Source organism: Rattus norvegicus, chromosome 13 (genome assembly GCF_021556685.1).
Source record: "Rattus norvegicus strain SHRSP/BbbUtx chromosome 13, alternate assembly SHRSP_T2T, whole genome shotgun sequence".
Classification (NCBI taxonomy): Eukaryota; Metazoa; Chordata; class Mammalia; order Rodentia; family Muridae; genus Rattus; species Rattus norvegicus.
The window spans coordinates 47,409,637-47,430,038 of NC_141546.1; the positions used below are offsets into that span (position 1 = coordinate 47,409,637).

The following is a 20,402-nucleotide window of genomic DNA, read 5'->3' on the forward strand; positions in this document are numbered from 1 at the left end:
GTCCCAGGAGCAGTCCACACATTCATGCTTCCTGCCACATCGCACCTAGGGGCTCCTTGTGGTGGTGCAGTCCCTGCCCATCTCCACTGCTCCTCCCCTCCTCCCCTTCCTCCCCCTCCTCCTCTTCATCCTCCGAGCAGGACTGACTGCTGCAGCTTGCCCAAGGGGCTGGGGATGAAGCAACACTCCCAGATGTGCAGCTCAGTGGCCTGACCCTGTGCTGTCTACTCTGATCCTGGAGAAAGAATGGTCAGGGGAAGGAGGCCTCCTCTGAGCAAGCCTCATCCCTGGCTTTCAGAAATGCTTTCTTAGAGCAGAGGCTGGGGTGGAGCTTTGTGATGGGGTACCTTAGAAATGTTTAAAACCCCAAACTGGAACTGAGAAAGGGAGGGGCCGCGCCCACAGTGGCATCTAACTCAACCACGGTCCTTGTCTTAGTTGAGGACGGATGGGAAGGCTCACCCAGAGGCAGGTTCGGGGGGCTGGACTGCAGATCCCTTGTGGGAGCCCCATGGCTGGAGGGGCGAGGCCCACAACTGTTCATCTTCAGGCTGGGAGAGCTGGAGGTGTTGGGTAGCTCAGAGACCTTGGGCTTGGCTGTGAGGTTCAGTGGTTGTGGGGGCTCCTGCGGACCCAGAAAGACGGGGAATGAGAAACAGACAAGGAAGACCACGCCTATAGCGGGACAGACAGGACTTGAGGAGAGTGAGCCAAGAGGGGCAGTGGCTCCGCAAGGGAGGGGGTCCCGGGCAACAGTGGGCAGGGGAGTACCTGCAGGGGGTGGTGGGTGGCCACCCCAGGCCTCTTCACCACGGGGGCAGGCGGGCTGTGCAGCAGCTGCAGTGGGTACTCCACTGTGGAAAGGAAATCGGCAAAGGGCGAAGTCCCGGGTGAGCCCAGAATATCAGGGTCCTGAGTGACAGGTCCTGGTACCACAAGCAGGTGGGCAGGGGTGGCCCAAGCTGCCCTGTTCTCATCAGGCTAAGGCAGCCTGGGATCATCTATCTATCCCCTCTTCCCTATGTCCTCTGCAGGCTGATGGCCATGCCTGCCCTTCCAACCCACTCTATAGAGCTTCCTGTACAAGGAACGGCACCCTCGGATCTTGTACCCACTGTGTGCAGGGGTAAAGCTACTGTGTTGGGAGGAGTGCCTCCTGTGCTTTCCTTCTATGATAAAGCGCATGGTATGTAAGGGGTATTCAAGGCGACTCGTTTTACAGGTGTATTAGTTGGGGTTCTCTACACATCCTAATGGGTAAGGCAAACAGACCTTGTAAACTCAGCGGGCTGCCCACAAACCCATCAAATGGCAGCACCAGTATTTGAACCCAGGTCTAGACTCCATGACCTATCCTTTGGCCTATACAGTTCTCTCTCCCCCTCTACTTTCTCAGTAGGCTTAGAATCAGGGGGCGGGGTGCAGCAGAGATAAACAGTGTGTAAACCACCAGCTGCACGGCAGGAGTCAGTAAGGGCTCCGAGGGGGTGTCTCAGGGCACTTTGTCCCAGCCAGGGTGGAGACGGGATAGCAAGATGGAGAATACTGTGCTGATGATGAACCCAGGCTGGCAAGCCATGTTGGCTCTGTGGCTGAGAGCCCGTTCTCCATGTCTCGGGCTTGTGGGACAGGGGGTTGGCTAGAGTAGTCTTCACTGTTACCTATCCCGTTGTGGTGTCAGCATGTCCGCCCTGTCCCAACTCTGTTTGAGGGCACTGTCACCAGAACTCACTGGGATCATCCCATGAGTCACCTTCATTCCCATCCCGCACAGCCAGAGAGAACACACTCCCTGCCCAAGTGTTCCAGCGCACCCACTTCCCAGACCCCATGCTCCAATCCTCCACAGACCCCAAGATCCCTGTCCTTTCCCCTGAGCCTCACGCCCCAGTTCCAGCTTCTCCCTCCCGATCCTACCCCCCTTCTCCAGGAACCAACTGTCAAGCGCCACCCCATCAGGGAGCCTCCCCAATTTCCCTCTCTCCTCAGTCTCTGCTTTGTGGTGCACTCTTCCTTTTCCAGTCTCCCGCCTGAGTTCAGAAAGGACTTACTCTTCCACGGGACAGACCTTGAACCGTGACCCGGAAAGGCCACAGTGTAAACTAACGTGTGAAGAGTGGCTCTGGGCTCCGTCTCTCATCTCAAGAAAGCTGCCTCTGTGGTGGCCCTTCCCTGTCCCACTCACCTGGCTTGCAGGGAATGGGCTGAATGGGCAAAGCCAGCTGGGAGTCAGGAGTGACAGGCAAAGGCTGGTGACTTGAGGGAAAGGCCGGGATCATGACATAAGGCATGTTAACCTGCTGAAGGCAAAGAGACCCCCCGTGAGTCCACGGACCGGACACCAGAAAAGCTGTCCAGCTGGGTCAGCCCAGGGCTCGGGTGGGGTGGGTACAAAGAGGGCACAGAGTAGGGACAATTTTCCAAAGGCTCTGTCTACCATATCTGTGGTACCCATCTCCTTGTCCTTAAGTCTCAACGGGGACCAGGGGGAGACATCCTGGGTCACCCTCTAAGAACAGGACAATAGAATCGGAGGGACTTAGAGCAAAAGTATCTTCATCAAGCCCAGGGGGTTGAGGAGGGACATCAACATCCCCAGACAAGTGCCATCCTCGGCCTGTGGCCCTGCCATCATCACCTGGATCTGCTGCTGGAGGAGGTTGATCTTGTGCTGCTGCTGAATCAGCTGCTGCTGTTGCTTGGCGATCTGGTGAGGCATGGAGTTGACAGGGGAATCAGGGACGACGGCCCTGGCCCTCCTCGGGTGCCTGTCCCAGCTTACCCCTGACTTCCTCAGGAAGCCAGTAGAGAGCAAGGGGACAGAGCAGAGTGCCAGGGGACAGAGCAGAGTGCCAGGGGACAGAGCAGAGCACCAGGGGGACACAGCCAAGTGCCAGGGGACAGAATAGAGCACCAGGGGACAGAGCAGAGCACCAGGGGACAGAGCAGAGCACCAGGGGACAGAGTAGAGCACCAGGGGACAGAGCCTGGTGTCAGGGGACAGAGCAGAGGACAAGGGGACAGAGTAGAGCACCAGGGGACAGAGCCTGGTGTCAGGGGACAGAGCCTGGTGTCAGAGGACAGAGTAGAGCACCAGGGGACAGAGCCTGGTGTCAGGGGACAGAGCCAAGTCCCAGTTCTCAGAACCTGGTCTTCTCTTGTCGGCAGCCACCCTCCCTCACGGAGGACTCCGCAGCCCCCACCCAGGCTCACCTGCTCCTGCTGCTGCCTGGCCAGTTCCATCTGCTGCTGCTGTTTCTCAAACAGCATGGCAGCCATGTTCTTCTGCTCAGAGTGGGCCGTAAGGAGCTGGTCCCGAAGGGCGGAGAGCTGATGGATCATGACCAGAAGCTGGAGCTCCTTCTCAGCCAGGCTCTCTTGGGTCCCTGCTCCACAGAGATATGCCGCCATTGGGAGTCCTTGTTAGTTCAACTGCTCTATCCCAGGATCCTGCTAGCCTCTCTGTACTTCAGGGGGTTTTTTGTTTTTGTTTTTAAATTTATTGATTGCCACAATGACAGTCACGTCATGGGGCTAGTTTGAGGCTGAACGTGCTAATGTGTGGAAATTTGTTTGGCTAGTATCCGGCAATGTCTGCTCATGTCCCTCCCTTCCCTCTCGACCTGGCTGTCTGATGTGGCAGTTTAGTCCCAACAGCTGAACTTGGGACCGTTTATACTCAGGATGTCTCTGGAAAACACTGAGGAAAGCAGCAGCTGGCAGTAGGTCCTGGAAGCCTCCACTCCCGACAGTGAGTACAAACTGTCAGCTCACAAGGCAGATGAAGAGCTGAAAGGCTGGATGAGGAACCTCTAGTCCCTGAATGAGAGCCTAGATCCATCCCAGGGATCCGCTTCCAGTGAGGCCTCCCCAACCTGGGGATGGTCCAAACTACTGCTTAGAGACTACAAGGGGAGGCATGGTGATGACCCTCAGAACCAGGTGGGAGCGAAGATGGGGGGCATGAGGTGCTGCCCTAGCGTCTCAGAATGCACGACGAGACCAGAAGGGGAAGGCCCTGAGATGTTCTCCCTGCCCTCTGTACGCAGGCCTGTACGCACCTTTGACATCCTTAGCTTCCACAGAGCTTCTTCCCAGAAACCTCTCCTTCCAGTCACTGGACAGCAGCTTCTCAATGGCTGGAACAACTGGAAGAATGGCAGGAAAGAGCAGGGTGAGGGCCCAGCAGAGACCAGCCTAGACCTCACCCCTGACCGGACGGGTATCCTACCTTCCTGTAAGTTGCGGTTGAAGTCCAGCCGCTCCTGGCTTCCCGAAGCAGCCTCGGAAGCTGCTGGTCTCTTGGGGTCTGGGGACCCACTGCTCTGTGGTGAGGCACAGTCCTGTAAGATACACTGAATTATCACTGCCGCTCCCAAGAAAGGGGAGCACACAGTACGAGGGCTGATCACCACAAAGATGTCCTTTCCGAGGGACCCTGAGGCACTCCGGTCCCTGCTCATAGTACCTGATAAATGACACAGTGACATGAACAGGGGCTTGGGGACAACAAGAGACCTGCGTTTCGCTCCAGGCTGGGTGGCTCACAGGGGGTTGGATCTCACACAAGCCCCTGACAACTCTGAAAGTCAGGGCTGCCTCTGGGATCCATGTACTAAAGTTATCTGAAAGAGGCCGATACGTTGGGAGTGACCAATGATGGGTCTGGAATCACCATGGAAACACACCGATAGGATTTTCTATGAGGGTGGTTTAACTGACAAGGGGACCTTGTGGCACTGGACACTCAACTCTGAATGTAGGACCCTGAACTGTTTTACCTGCCCCCTTTCAGACTACAAACACACCGTGGCCAGTTGCCTCAAGCTCCTGGCCATTATATATATGTATCTTCCCCACAATGTATAGCCTCGAACCGTGACCAATAAATCCTTCTTTGAGCTCTTCAGACATCTGTCCCAGCACTAGAAAAGGAGCTAATACAGAGCTCACCCTCAGCTGGGTGTTATTACAAACCCACGTGCTTCTCCAGCAGGCTACCTGCTTATAGGCACCCACTGTGCCTTCCCTAAGTGATCCCCGGAGCCTGAGCAATGCCTTAGCAGTTCTTGCAGAGGACCTGAGTTCCTAGCACCCACAGCCGGCTCTGGAAGATCCAACACCCTCTTCTGGTCTCTGAGGGCAACTCCACTCAACGTGCACAAACCCCTACACAGATACCAAAAGAACAAACCAAACCAAAAAATATTCGGGGCCGAAGAGGTAGCTCAGCGATTAAGAGTATTTGTTGCTCTTGCAGAGAACCCAGCTTCAGTTCCCTGTGCCCACACGGCGGCTCACAACCACTCCATTCCAGGGGATCTGACTCTCTCTTCTGACCTCTGTGGCCCCAGACACGCACGTGGCACACTTAAACACATACAGGCAAAAAAACGTATACGTATCAAATAATTAAGCCTGGAAAGTATAAATACAGTAAGTAAATAAAGACAAATCTAAAAGAGAAGCATTCAACCAGACATGCTCAAAGGGCAGAGGCAGGTGAATCTCTGAGAGTTCCTAGCCAGCCTGGTCATAAGAGAGACCCTGTCTCAACAACAACAACAGCAACAACAACAACAACAACAACAACACCAAACCAAAAACAGGAGGAGGAGGAGGAGGAAGAGGAGGAGGAGGAAGAGGAGGAGGCCGGCACAGCAGTGGCACCACAGCCACAGCCACCGCAGAAGCAACAGCAAATTCCCACATCTCATCTAACTAGGACCTCGACCTCAAGCCTCCTGATGCCCAAGGCCCTGAGTCCTCTAGGACGCGTTCCCTGACCGTCCCCACTCTTCCAAATTGAGTTCCTCTTTATCGTTATCAAGTTAAATTTTCTGTATGGCAGAAGACCTGCAGAATCCCTACCATCCATTTCAGTTCCCTTTCCTGTGTGTGTTCCCATGAGCCCATGAGTGTGGGCACATGTGTGTGCAGGTAGGTGCAGCTCTCTCTCTCGCTCTCTCTCTCTCTCTCTGTGTGTGTGTGTGTGTGTGTAGGCCCACATTTGACAAGCACCTGTCATTTATTTACTGAGGCAGCTGGTGTGTGTGTGTGTGTGTGTGTGTGTGTGTGTAGGCCCACATTTGACAAGCACCTGTCATTTATTTACTGAGGCAGCTGGTGTGTGTGTGTGTGTGTGTGTGTGTGTGTGTGTGTGTGTGTGTGTGTGTAGGCCCACATTTGACAAGCACCTGTCATTTATTTACTGAGGCAGGTCTTTCACTGTTCCCGGTCTCTTGTTCCAGGGACTCCCAATCTCCGCCTCCAGGTAGCTGCCACACTTTCCTGGCTTTCACAAGGGTTCTGGGAATCCAAAGGTCCATGCTCATGTTTGTGCAGCAAGCACTTTACCCACTGAATCATCTCTCCAACTCTAGCTCCCTCATCTTAAGGAAATCTCCATCTGAGAGCAGTAATTTTTCTCCAACTTAATGAGACTATCCTTCCCAGGTCCTGTGTATCTTATCTTATCCCCAGCTGGTCACCAGGTATATGGACTGTGGCCTCTGAGAACACACAAAGTAGGCAAGAGCACGCAGGCCTGTTGGAAAGGGTGGGTTGGCCTCGGTAGTGAAGCCACAAAGGTAGAGTGGGGACGATGACCCCTGGGGTCCCTAGAAAGTGCTAGGCACCTGAGCAGGGGCTTTGGAGTTGGTGGCATCCTGAGAGGCCAGGGCTGGGTCTCCAGGCTGGGGCTCCACTGCAGTGGCTGTGCCTTGGGGAGCTTCGTGGCAAGGCTCCTTCTTCTCCTCAGACTTGACGGTGCAGTTCACCATGGTGCTAGCGCTGTCTGGGGCCAGCTGCACAGAGACGGGGCTCCGCACGGACATCCTGAGAAAGGAGGGACAGAAGACACTGAGTGAATGAGGTCTATGGCCCAGTTATGAACCCACCCTGCCCACCAGGCAGCACCTCCACCCTGTTTCCCCAACCCAAGCACCTCCTGGCACCGCTCAAAGATGCGTACGCCTACACAAGCCTACTTTAAAACCTGCTTTCTCCTTTTTCTTTTGCAGTGCCAGGGCCTCGCACATGGCAAAGTGAACCCAGCTGAGCTGCACCTTCAGTTCACCGTTTCTTGCAATGTTCTGTCTACTGAGCTCACGGGCTCATCAGAGGAAGTCAGAGTGGGCTAACTGGCTGCTTCCAAACCCAAGAGAACTGAGCACTTTATGTGTGTCAACATATGTACTGGATCTAGCTACCACAGGATAAGACCGAGAGTCAGCATTGTAAGAGTCTGAATTTGAAGGCTAGGTGTGGCCCACAGTTGGGTCCCAGCAGTTGGGAAGCAGAGGCAGGCAGATGTGTGTGAGTTGGAGGCCAGCCTGGTCTCCAGGGTGAGTTCCAGGATAGCCAGAGCTACACAGTGAGACCCTATCCCAAATAAGGAGTTTGAACTTCCAGTCCAATGACCAACGTGGCTAGAATCGGCAGGAGCCCTTATACACATGGCACAGCTCACCTTACTTAGTTCCCAACTTGACCGAAAGAAAGCCAAGAACTATCTCCCCAATAACAAGACAGTTATTTTTTTTTAAATAGACTTGAGGATCAAACCTAGGACCCCATGCCAGCTAAGCATACACTCGATGACAAACCTACAGCCAGCTGCTGCTGCTGCTTCTCATTGCAGGGACAAGTCATAGCGAAATATTTCTTATGTTTACCCATATCTGTACATCACATGCCTAATCGTAAAATTACAGACCAATGGCACCCTGTTCTGCTCTCTAGGAGTCTGCCCTGCGGGTACTGACACTCGTAATGCCAGGCTTGGGAATTTGGTGAGGAGTTTTCTTCTTCGTGTTTAAAGATTTATTCTTTTTTTTTTTTTTAATTATGTGTTTTGTGCCTGGATATGTGCTGGTGGATGCCAAGAGAGGCTACAGGAAGGCATCAGCTCTCCTAAAGATGGAGGAGTTAAGGTGGCAATGAGCCACCATCAGCATGTAAGACCCCAAGGGACCCTGCCCCCGCCCCCCAGTTGGTTTTGACTGGTAAAGAAAGTTGCCAATGGTTGGGCAGGAAGACAGAGGTAGGACTTCAGGATTCCAGGGCGTGGAACTAAGGAAGGAGCAGGGAGATAGCTGCCATGCCAGGGAAGGAGTAGAAGCCATGCTTGAGGTGTGCTGGACAGAGAGCATAGATGTCATTTGGGTGCTGGGGAACTCAGCCCAAGATGGCTGCAGGTCTGGGTCGGGGGCAGCCAAGATGAATACAGGTTTTAAGTAAATAATAACTCTGGAATGCCGGAGGGAGTGTGTTAGCCATGTGGAGGTTGGAAGTGGCCCAACCATTGAGCTGTTTAAGGCATTAGAACATAAGGCTCTGTGTGTGTGTGTGTGTGTGTGTGTGTGTGTGTGTGTGTGTGTCTGTCTGTCTGTCTGTCTGTCTGCCTGCCTGCCTGCCTGCCTGCCTGCCTGCCTGCCTGCCTGTCTTTTATTCGAGAACTCAAGAACACTGGGGCGGGTAGGTGAGGAGCCACTGCCAGCACAATTTGAGTAGAGTTAATTGGGAACTGCTACACCAACGGATGTGGGTGCTGGGAACCGACCTCTGGTCCCCGTAGAGCAGCAAGCACTCTAAGCCATCTCTGTAGTTCCTTAGCTGTATTTTTCCTCCAGAAATATTATTTTTTAAATATTTATTTTAAATGTATGAGCACTTTGCCTATATGTAAATATGTGTACCACATTTATACCTGGTAACCTCAGAGCCCAGAGCAGGACATTGGACCCCCTAGAACATGAGTTTACGATGGTTGTGAGCCACCTATGGGTGCTGGGAACTTAATCTAGGCCCTCTGAAAGGGCAGCTAGTGCTCCTAACCACCAGGCCATCTTACCAGTCCCTACCCCTTGGGTTTTTACAATTGTCTGCTTTCTAAGACAGGGTCTCAGAGAGCCAGGTTAGTATGTACCTGAGGATGGCCTTGAACTCAAGTGCTGGGATCACAGGCCTGTGCCATACTATGCCCAACTTGCAATGCTCTTAGTAGACTCTCCTGCAAAGTTGCCTCCTCTCCTATCACATGACTGCTTAACATCACCAGAGGACGAGCATCAGCCGAACTTTGCAGACTAGTTTCCTTGACGGTGTCGAGTGAAAGGCCAGGGCAGTAGCTGCCCATCCTCTCCAGTCCCCGGGCAAACACTCAGAGGTGTGCTCTGGGCTCCAGTGGCACACAAGGACTTGGCCTCTTGCAAAAATGTTGGGAGGTGAGGCATCATTGGAAGTGATTGGTTCAGAAACCCTCTGCCTTCACAAATGGATTAATGTCATCACTGGGAGAGGGGTGTGTGTGTGTGTGTGTGTGTGTGTGTGTGTGTGTGTGTGTGTGGTTATTGGAAGATTGAGTTGATTAGCTTATTAGCTGACTGGTGTTCCTGTGGCCTCCTGCTGTGGGGTGACACAGCTAGAAGGCAATTGTTTTCCCAGTCTCTGCAATGGTAGAAAAGAAATGGACTTAGATGCATAGGAATTCAGTCTCAGGGCAGGCATAGGGCAACCATCAGATGCAGTAGGAGACCCTTAAACAGGAGAGGCTGTGTGACACACTGGTACCACAGCCTATGGGTACATCCCCTACCCCCACCTCGGCAGATTCCTATAGCCATGTTACTCCCAGCTTAACAAGTCATTGTCATACCAACGCTGTTCACTTGCAATGAGTTGCAGCAAAAATGACAAAATCACGGATGGGCTGGAGAGATGGCTCAGCGGTTTAGAGCACTGACTGCTCTTCCAGAGGTCCTGAGTTCAAATCCCAGTACAACATGGTGGCTCACAACCATCTGTAATGAGATCTGATGCCTCTTCTGCTGTGTTTGAAGAGAGAGATGGTGCACTCACACATATTAAATAAATAAATATAATTTTTTTTTGCAAAAACGACAAAATCCTTTTTCTTTTTCACGATCCCACAGTCAATGTCTTCTCATTGGGTTTTATCAACTTTAGCAAACAATTCTTCCCTGTGTTGAGAACTCTCACTTCTTATGTGTATGTATGTATGCCCGAGTGAATTGTCTGTGCACATGCATGTGCCCGTGTAAGCCAGAGAAGGCATCAGATACTCTTTCTTTTTTTCTTTTTTCTTTTTTCTTTTTTTCGGAGCTGGGGACTGAACCCAGGGCCTTAAAGCGCTCTAAAATCCCCGGGATTGGGGAGCTAAATCCCCAACCCCGGCATCAGATACCCTTAAGTGGAGCTACAGGAGGTATGAGCCACCATGTAGGTGCTGAGAACTAAACCCAGATCCTCTGCAAGACAAGTGTTTTTAATTCATGAGCCATCGCTCTAGCCTCACCTTTCACCTGTCCAGTCAGGTGCTGGGATGCTAGCATTCCTGAGACTGCAGGCTGGGGCCACTGTTGAGTGAGCCAGGAGTAGACTGAATACAGAGGCTACACTAGCACCACCAACTACAACAGCTGATCAAGGGGATGCGGCTAGGACAGTGTGGATACACTGGAGCAAGGATGACCCACAGCCCAGAAGGTTCCAGACTTCATAATGCTACTGAGAAGAGTATGCTGTTTAAAATTCTACATCGATGGAGTGTAATTTGGGGGTAGAGTGTTTGCCTAGCACATACAAAGTTATAGACTCCATCCCCAGCACCATACCACACTGGGTGTGCCAAAACCAAATATGAGCCGGATGATGGCACATGGCTTTAATCCCAGCACTTCTGAGGCAGGTTTCTGAGTTCAAGGCAAGCCTGGTCTACAGAATGAGTTCCAGGAGAGCCAGGGCTACACAGAGACACTGTATCTCAATAAACAACCACAAAAACTGGATATGGTGGTACACACCTGTCGTCCTCTGGAGGTCGAGAGGCAGGAGGGTCACAAGTTTGAGGCCATCCTTCTTGGCTACAGAACAAGTTAAGGGACAGCCTGGGCCTAGAGAGACTGTTTTAAAAACTCCAAAACTAGGCCAACGAGAAGACTCAGAGTTCATTCCCTGGAACCTACAAAACTGTAGCCTGTAAGAACCACTCCAGAACTGTCAATCTGACTGCCATACACACCACACACAAATACCTCCTCCCTCTCACACGCACAATAAACACATTTAAAGAGAGACGACGGCAACGACCAAAAAAACCCGTTATGAATTATTTACGTCTAAAATTTCCCATTTATACTTTCAGATCGCAGCAGATTGAAAATAAAGGGACTACCGCATTTGTATATCGCATCAATCCCGTACAGGGTATACTGCAGTCTATAGATTACACCAACCACACTGGCACTGTGTACTGAATCATACAATGTTACAGCTTTGTATACGACAGAACACATACGGCGTTTTAAGAATAGTTACAGGAATATTATAATTGGCGCCTGTGTATTTAATTTGATTGTATCCCACAGACTGGACCTCAGCAGACTCCCCCCACCCACTTTCTGAGAGCGAGGTGCCAGGAGAGACTGCAGGCTAGTGGATCCTCATTGGTCCCCGTCTCACCTGGAGAGAAAAAGAGACCCCAGTCCAGCTTGGCCCAGGGGTCCTGGGGGTGCCAGAAGAACCTGCAGAAAGCAGGCAGCAAAGCCCATCCGGCTGGGGAGGGGCTGGGAGCCAGGCCCCGCAGGGGGCAGGAGTGGGGGCGGGGTATTATCCTGGAGCTGAGGGCAGCAATTACATAACAAACAAACCCGGGCTCAAGCTGTGAATTAATCAAACCACTGAAAATAAAACCTTCCTCTCAGGAACTTCAGACAAAAGAAATGAAAACAACCAGGCTGGCTGGAAAATAAAAGGCAGCGGTGCTGAAAGCTGGGACAAAAGGAAACCAGACAATAGGGTGTTGGACAAAAGCAATAAAGCCAGAGGAAGTGTGACAGGCGCACAATGAAGGCCTGTGGGCTTCTGATCCCTCGGCTCTCAGCCACCTCTGTCCCACACCCACTGGCTGCCACCAGGTCGCCTCCTCTGGCCAGCCTTGGGTCCCAAGGGTTTTTCTTCTTCATTAGGCCCAGCCTCTGGGCTTCCAACTCCTACCTCAGCCCAAGCAATCACAGCCACGGCTGCCAGACAGCACGCTCAGATGAACGCCCGAGGCCAAATGCTGTCCCACTGGATGTGCTGCCCATCCATCCACCCCACTGAGGGGGAGGCAGAAGAGTCCACTGCCTGTCCTGACTGCCCAGAACCAGCCCCACTGGGGCTACATTTGGCTACTGAGCCCTGGCAATGCAGCCAGTGTGGGTAGTAGGAATGTGCCATGTCGAACACACCAAGGGTCCCAAAATTTGGCTCGCAGGTGCACTATTCTGTTCATAATCGGTTGTGGGTCCAAACCGATGGGTTAGGTTAGATAAGACGTTCTCTCTTCTTGTTCCTCTTTTACATCTTTTTTTTTTGTTTTTTTTTGTTTTTTTGTTTTTAAGATTTATTCATTTATTATATATGAGTACACTGTAGCTGTCTTCAGACTCACCAGAAGAGGGCATCAGGTCCCATTACAGATGGTTGTGAGCCACCATGTGGTTGCTGGGAATTGAACTCAGGACCTCTGGGAGAGCAGTCGGGTGCTCTTCACCGCTGAGCCATCTCTCCAGCCCTCTTTTACATCTTTTAAAGGTCTATTTTATTTTTAATTACATATGCCCCGTATGTGTGTGTGCACTCATAAACGAAGGTAGAGGCGTAGAATTCCCTGGAGCTGGAATTCTGAGTGGTTGTAAGCCACCTGCTTGCTTGTCCTCTGCAAGAACAGTAACCACGCTTAATCTCTGAGCCATTTTCCTACCACTAGACAAGACATTCACTTCACCTCTTTTCTTTTTTAAATCTTTCCCTGAGACAGGGCCTAACTGTGTAGGCCAGGCTGAACTCAAGATCCACCTGCCTCAGCACCCAAGAGTCTATCTGATTGCTTTTATCATTTTGTTTGTTTGGGGTTTCCATGGAGGGTGTACCCAGGACCTCACCAGGCTAGTGCGTACTCTACCACGGAGCAGCACAGCCGATCTTTATCTGTCTGTCCGTCCACCATTCATCCATCCATCTATCTACTAAGAGACAGCACCATGTACATGGGTCCCAGCATGCCCCTCAGGCCTTCTCCTACCATTAAAGCCCTTTTCCAGTTCTCCCATGCCCACCCAGTACCTTCAGCCCATCCTCGGGGTTATCTGATGTGAGGAAGTGGCATCTTGGGACTCCCAGCGAGGCACTGGTAAACTAAGGGAATGTCTCCTAGTGACATCAGGCAGGTTTGGTTGGAGTTGTGAGCCCCGCCACCTCAACCTGGTGCCCTCAGGTAAACCTACCAGATGCTCTTGCCCACATCAGGGCACATCCATGCTCAGAGGCACCTGACTCACCGCAGGTAGGGGCAGGGCTCAGGGTCTGCTCTGAGCTTGCTTAAGAGGAATAACCAGGGCCTAGGAGCCAGACAGACCATGGGTGCACCTCTCCGGGCTGTACCTCTGGGAAACAGAGTCCTGGACCACCTACCTACCTTTCAGTCTACCCATCACTGCCTTGCCTTGAAAGAAGCAAGGTTCCCTACCTGCCCTGGTGAAAAGGGAGGTGTCCCAAGCACGGCATCGGGGCTAGCCTTTAGAGTCTGTCATTTTTGTCTGATCTCGGCTGACCTGTGTGAACGTGACCTCTTTGCCTGTCTCCTCTCCTGCAGACGGGACAGTTACCCACACCTCACAGAGTCTATGTGGGTGAAATAACACAGGGCTAGCATCCTGTACCTGTACGTAAACAGCTCCATGTGCTGAGTCAGGCGGATGACAGAAATGTCTCTGAGTCACACAGACCTGGTGTATCTATGCTCGAATTCTGGATAGCAACTGCTGTGCCATCGTCTTGGGCAAATAACTTCCTCAAGCCTGCTTCCCCTTCAGCTCAACGGGAGTAAGAGAACCCAGGATGAAGCGGTAACCTTTCGAATGTGCCCATTTTACACTCTCAGGGCACCTTGAATGTGGTCTTCAAAGGACTAATCACAGCTGGCGGCGATGGCTTGGAGTGCCTGATGTTTCTGACTTCCACCACAGCCTGGGAACCCAACCAAGACTGGGTAGAAATGCACCTGTTGCACTTATCCTTGTAGCCTCAGGTCCTACCACAGCGCCTGGAGCCCAAGAGACTGATGCTGGGCCCCGTCCTTCCCCTGCTTGAGGAACACCCACCAGCAGCAGAGCAAGCTCTCTCCCTCCTTTTGCTTTCTCCCCTGAGGCAATAAATGCTTTCTTAAAGACCTGGTAGGTAAGAGCCTCCTTTAAGCCCCTTCTTTTCCAGGGGCTAAAGACCCCATCGGCTTTCTTAACTCCCTCCTTGCAAAGTGCAAGGCACACTTTCTCTGGGGGATTTTCCTCTTTCCATCTGCCCCAAAGCCCAAAGTGCACCAGAGACAACTATGGGTTTGGACCTCCAGTTCTACCCTAACCCCAAGTCCTAGTCAGGACCCACCAACCAGAGGCAGCTCATCAAGAAGTTCTCCTGTGTTATCTGTGGCCTTCCCTCTTGTCCAGCATACTTCTTCTTCTTCTTCTTCTTCTTCTTCTTCTTCTTCTTCTTCTTCTTCTTCTTCTTCTTCTTCTTCTTCTTCTTCTTCTTCTTTTTTTTTAAATAAGTGGAGATACCGAGGCCTAGAGATGTTAAGTTTCTGTGCTTGTTGGGATCGCCCTACTTCAGAACTACAGTCAGATCTTCCACTAACAAGAAGTTAAAACGTATGCCTCCTCTACACCCCCTTCTCTCTTAGGGAGCCCACCTCATAGGTCTTCCACACTCCTTCTCTTTAACTTTATTTCACTCAGCATCCTTAAAGGGTGCCATCCCCGAAGAGAAGGGGGCTTCAGCTACCTTCTCCCCTTGAGTTTCTGAACTGGTGCCTGGGACTTTGAATCCAGTGTCTGGATAAAGGGGTGGAGAAGCCCCTCCAAGATGACAAAGGGCAGAGCACCACCTGTATGCCCCCATGCTCTCCTCAAGCACCACCTGTATGCCCCCATGCTCCCCTCAAGCACCACCTGTATGCCCCCATGCTCCCCTCAAGCACCACCTGTATGCCCCCATGCTCCCCTCAAGCAGGTTTCCCCACCCCTACTCCCACCCTCTGCCAACTTCTTTCTACCCCAAACCGACCATCAGCTACTTCCTTCCCTAATCGCTCGGCAACAGATCCAGCTAAATGGAATCAAAGAAGAGTCTTCACTCTCAGCCCTTCCTCCTTCCAGAACCATAGTCCCCATCCCCTCCACACATCTAGATGCAGAGAGAGAGAGAGAGATTCAAGTTATCATCGCATGACTGTGACTCAGACGCAGGGCACAGGAAGACAGATGCCAACAGCAGGGCAGACCCTCCGAGGAGGGCCGCTGGGCATAGCAAACTTCCGTGGCTGCCCTTCCCCCCAACTTGTCAAGAGTGACTGGTGCCAAGGGCATCGCCAGGGAAAGAGGCCCCTGTAATACGGGTGGGGCAGGCCCTGGTCCCAAAGGGAATGTCACTTCCTCCGAAACCCCAGAGAGTTGAGAGCCTCAGGCTGCCCTGAACAATAGTCCCAAGGCGTGGGTGCCCAGAATGGTGCCCCGTGCCACATCCTGCCATTCTTCCCACAGGCCGCACCCTGCCACCCTTCCTGGCTCCACCCGATCCTATCTCTGTGTTTACTCAGGGCTGGGAGCTGGGCTGGCTGCAGGCTGAGGGCAACCCTTTCCTGATGGTCCCCTTGCTTCTTGTAGCAGACCTGTGGTGGCTGGGATCCAGCTGTGGCTGCTTTAAGCCTTTCAGCTGGCTAAGAACAGCCAATACTCCAGCCTCAGGACTGACAGATCCCACTGGCTGGCCAAGTGCTATCTATCCACATCGGCAGATGGAGGCTCAGTGGAAATGCTAGCTGCCCTGAGTCTGGGAAAGGTGGTGGCCACCCAGTGAGTGCCTCTGGCTCGGAACCCAACTCTGCTCTGGGCTTTCTTCCCTGGTACTCAGCAGCACAAGCCCTCCACGGCGGAGAGCAGTGTCAGAACCTGAGACGGCCACATGGTCTTCCAGCCTCGGAGGCACCAGAGCATTTGTCAATACAGAGGAAGACTCGGGAGAGAGGGGACATCTCTGAGGTGCTGCTGGGGTTGACACTGTGATTGTCCCCAGGAGATCTTGTCTGGAGAGTGGATGGCATCTCCAGGAACGCTTCATTCCAACGGAACCAAGAATATGACTGGGCCATCCTTGTCTCCCAGGAAGGGAAGAATTCTAGACCTTTCCAGCAGAGACTCGTCAAACTTATCAAAAGCTCACTAGGAACAGGTCTGGGCATTAGCCAAAGGAAGGAGAAACAAAATCCAAGCAGTTACAGTACGACTTAGCCACTGGCACTACAGGATGCTGCAGTCTCTTTCTCCAAAGAACACTACAGAAGCCGGGGGCTGGGACATCCTACCTGGCAGAGGTGGTCTGAAGTCACTCATTAACACCAAGCCTACATCTTGCATCCTCTGGTTAGTGCCCAGTCATTCTCCCACTACCCCGATGTTTTAGCCCAATTAAGACAAACTGACCACTATGTTCAAGGTTCACAAGGTCAGTTCTTGACTGAGTTTTGGATGAGGAAAAAGTATTCAAAAGAAACTGGGTTCAGAAGACCTGGGTTCAATTCCCAGCACCCATGTGGCAGTTTACAACTATCTGTACCTCCAGTTCCAGGGGATCTGACACCCTAACACCAATGCACATAAAATAAAATTAAATCACGAAACAAACAAACCAAGACATTGGGGGAGGGGGGGAATTGGTGACACACAAAGCAGAGGCAGGTGGATGTCCATGAGTTCAAAGATAATCTGATCTACAGAGCAAGTTCCTGGACAGCCAGGACTGCATAAACTCTCTTTGAGGAGGAAGCGGGGAGGGGAGACTGTTTCAACAGAACATTTTGGAGGTGAAGCTGAAGGATTGGAAGTACCAGGGTACCCTGGGCTACATGAAATCGCCTTTTAAAACAACAAAAACCCCCTCTGCTTCTTCCTGTATACAAAGTATCGAATACCTCCTTTGTGGTTACAACGGTGATACACACTTCAAGAATCTAGCCACATACATGGTTGGGGACGGGGCAGTAAGAGAAGCAAGAAGGGCTCCCTAGACCTTTCCTGAAATAGTGAGGCGAATAATTGGCCCTTTCAGACTCCAGGCACATGACTCCTAAGACCCCTGCACTCTCCCAAGTGATGCGCTAGGGTGCTAGCTCTCGGGCACACTCTCTCTCACTGGTAGAGCACTGGCCCTGCAGGTGTGAGGTTCCAGTCCCGATATTGCAGGAAAATGAAAAGATAAAAGAGAACAAATACAGCCACGCAGCCACCGTAGAGCACTCCAGGCTGACTGGGATGGGCTTTCCAAACACAATGACTCTGCTCCCTGAACCTGCATCGCCATCCTTAGACGGTCAGACAAGCAAAGATACAAGTCTGCCTCCACCGAGAAGATTTCCATCCTTTGGTTCTCTCTCACACCCTTACTCAAGATAACTTCCGTTGGTGTGTCCATCCCCCATCCCCACACACACACACACCCAGCCGAGGATGGAACCCAGGGTTTAATGCATGCTTGTCAAGAGCTCTGTTAGTCAGCTACAGCACATCAGCCTCTAACTGTTTTGAGTTTAGGTTTGCATTATTTTTGTAATTTTTCCTTTTTTTTTAAACTGAAAAAAAAAACTGTTTCATACAACTTATTCTAATCGATTTGCCCTTCTCCTAGATCTTCCCCTGCCTTCCCACCCACCCAAACCCACTCCTCTCTTTCTCATTAGAAGACAGGCATCTAGGGGTTGGGGATTTAGCTCAGTGGTAGAGCGCTTGCCTAGGAAGCGCAAGGCCCTGGGTTCGGTCCCCAGCTCCGAAAAAAAGAAAAAAAGAACCAAAAAAAAAAAAAAAAAAAAAGAAGACATCTAAAATAAATAATAAAATTAAAAAAAAAACTATAATAGGACAAAACTTGTTTAGCAGAAAACAAGGAGCCAAAAAATAAAAAAACACTCCAAAAAAAATACCAGTAAGCTCATTTCGTGTGGGCCATCTACTACTGGACATGAGGCCTACCCTTAGGGGTACTTTGTACACTCAGTAGGACTAATTTGAAGAGGACTAATTTTTCCTTCACCAGCAGTTTTATCACCTAGAGACAGCTTCTGGCTTAGGGATGGGGTCTTGTGTCTACTTCCCTCTCAGCACTGGGCCCCCATCTGGCACGGACCTGTGCAGAGCCCTGCATGCGCCAGGCTCTGAGTTCATAGGTGCATCAGTCCTGCTGCGTCTAGAAGGCGTTGCTTCCTTGGGGGTCAGTCTTCCCTTCCCACTGGGTCTTTCGCTCTATGCCTCCTCGTCTGCAGACTTCGCTGAACCCCGAGGGGAGGGAATCTGATGGAGACATCCCATTTAGGACTGAGTGTTCCGAGGGCTCTCACTCTTTGCACACTGGGCAGTTGTGGGTCTCTGTATTTTGCGTCTACTGCAGGAAGAAGCTTCCCGGATGTCAGCCAAAGCGCTGACTGGCGAGTGTAGCGGTGTCCTTACGAATCTTTTCTTGCTGTGTTCCTTTAGCAGACTAGCAGTGCTTGACTCCCCGTGGCCTAAGCCTCAGGTACTGTGCTACCCAAGCAGCGTGGAGCATGGATTCTAATCAGATAGTTGGTTACTCCCACACACTTGTGTGTCTACGGCAGCAGTGTATCTTGTGGGCAGGTCACCATTGTCGATTAAGGGTTTGTCCCTGCACGGGTGTTTACCTTTCTCCTCTGATAGTGTGCAGAGTACCGTTCAGTTCTGTGAACATGAGTCAGTAGGGTGATGGCTCTAGGCAGGCGCCAGCCCTGCTTCCCTGTGGCCAGTGGGTTGTGTAGGGGTTGTCTTCAGAAACTGTGCTTCACCTCTGTGGGCAACAGCCAGCGGCCTGGGCAGTAGTCTGGGTTGTCTGGGTGCTTCCATGGTGCCTCTTGGCCAGCAACTCAACTAGATATAACCCATTGCTGACCCTGGAGGTTTCATTTGGTGGCAAGAGATTTCTAGTTGGGGCTTTGTCTCTCCATTACTTGGTGATTCCACTTAGATGTGTGTGTGTGCGTGTGTGCGTGTGTGCGTGTGTGTGTGTGTGTGTGTGTGTGTGTATGATTTATTTTATGTATATGCATACACCATAGCTGTCTTCAGACACATAGAGGGCATCAGATCCCATTACAGGTGACTGCAGGAATTGAACTCAGGACCTCTAGAAGAGCAGCCAGTGTGTGTGTTTTGTGTGTGTGTGTGTATACGTGTGTATGATTTACTAATTTTATATATATGCATACACCATAGCTGTCTTCAGACACACCAGAAGAGGGCATCAGATCCCATTACAGATGGTTATAAACTACCATGTGATTGCAGGAATTGAACTCAGGACCTCTGGAAGAGCAGCCAGTGTGTGTGTGTGTATTAAGACACTTCTACTGTAGTGTCTTCCAAACTACTCCTCAAATGTCCCTTAATTTTAGCTTTTCCTTCCTATACTCCCTCTCTCTGTTTACTCTTCCTGTTCTGGTCAGAGCCCTTGATATTTCTGAGATAGGATCTCAGACTGGCCTTGATCCTCCTGCCTCCGTGGCAGCTGTTACAGGTGTGCCCACAGAACTGGTGCCCTACATGTCCTTTTGGTATCCCCAACAACCTGACGTCTCTCTGACAAGTACTCCGAGCCATCTGATAGATACCCACGGTGGGGACAGGCAGGATACAGATTCGTGAAGGAAGCCCACGTGAACAGAAGGCCCTGCTTATCTGAACCAACCACCACACCCACCACACCGGACATGAACTACTGCATCTTCTCTGTCTGGGGTGACGAAACTTGTCAGAACTCACCAGCTCCTCAGAAAACATCGCTTGCCTCTGGTGCTCACCAGTGTGAAACGCCATTCCATTAACCCAGGCAGTGACATGCCAAGCCCAAGAACAAAGGGAACACGGAGACAAAAGGATGGCCACAGAGGGGAATGATCGAGACGATCCCCAATGAGCTGTGTTTACCCATCATGCAAGAGGAATTCCATCTTTGCTACACAGACCTTCTATCATGTCGGGGCTGGGCAGCACGTGGCTTCGTCTTAGTGACACTTGTCAAGAGTGGCCGGCGCCAAGGGCGCCGCCTGGGAAAGAGATCCCTGTAACCCAGATCAGACTCTGCAGACTGAGCTCTAGGTCTTCTTTCAAACTACCAGGTGGTGTCAGGTGAAACAGTGAGCTTGCAGTCGTGCAAAGTGGGCTGAAACCCCAGGGTCCTCCCCTTTAACTTTTGCCTGTATGTCTGTCTGTGTGTGCCTGACACTCAAAGAGGCCAGAAGAGGGTGCCTAGTCCCCTGAGACTAGAGTTACAGCAGAGCA

General features: G+C 51.6%; 1 protein-coding gene across 4 annotated transcripts in view; it reads right to left on the reverse strand.

The window, feature by feature from the left end:
* Sox13 (SRY-box transcription factor 13) overlaps window positions 1-20,402 on the reverse strand; it is a 44,790-nt gene that overhangs the window by 4,120 nt on the left and 20,268 nt on the right. For 2 of the 4 annotated variants that reach the window (NM_001105952.1, XM_087580134.1), the window contains 8 exon segments: window positions 463-625; window positions 772-854; window positions 2,186-2,297; window positions 2,639-2,707; window positions 3,214-3,386; window positions 4,062-4,148; window positions 4,232-4,343; window positions 6,639-6,837. In NM_001105952.1, coding sequence (NP_001099422.1) covers window positions 463-625; window positions 772-854; window positions 2,186-2,297; window positions 2,639-2,707; window positions 3,214-3,386; window positions 4,062-4,148; window positions 4,232-4,343; window positions 6,639-6,836 — 997 coding nt within the window. In that variant the 5' untranslated portion in view covers window position 6,837. 4 annotated transcript variants of the gene reach the window in all.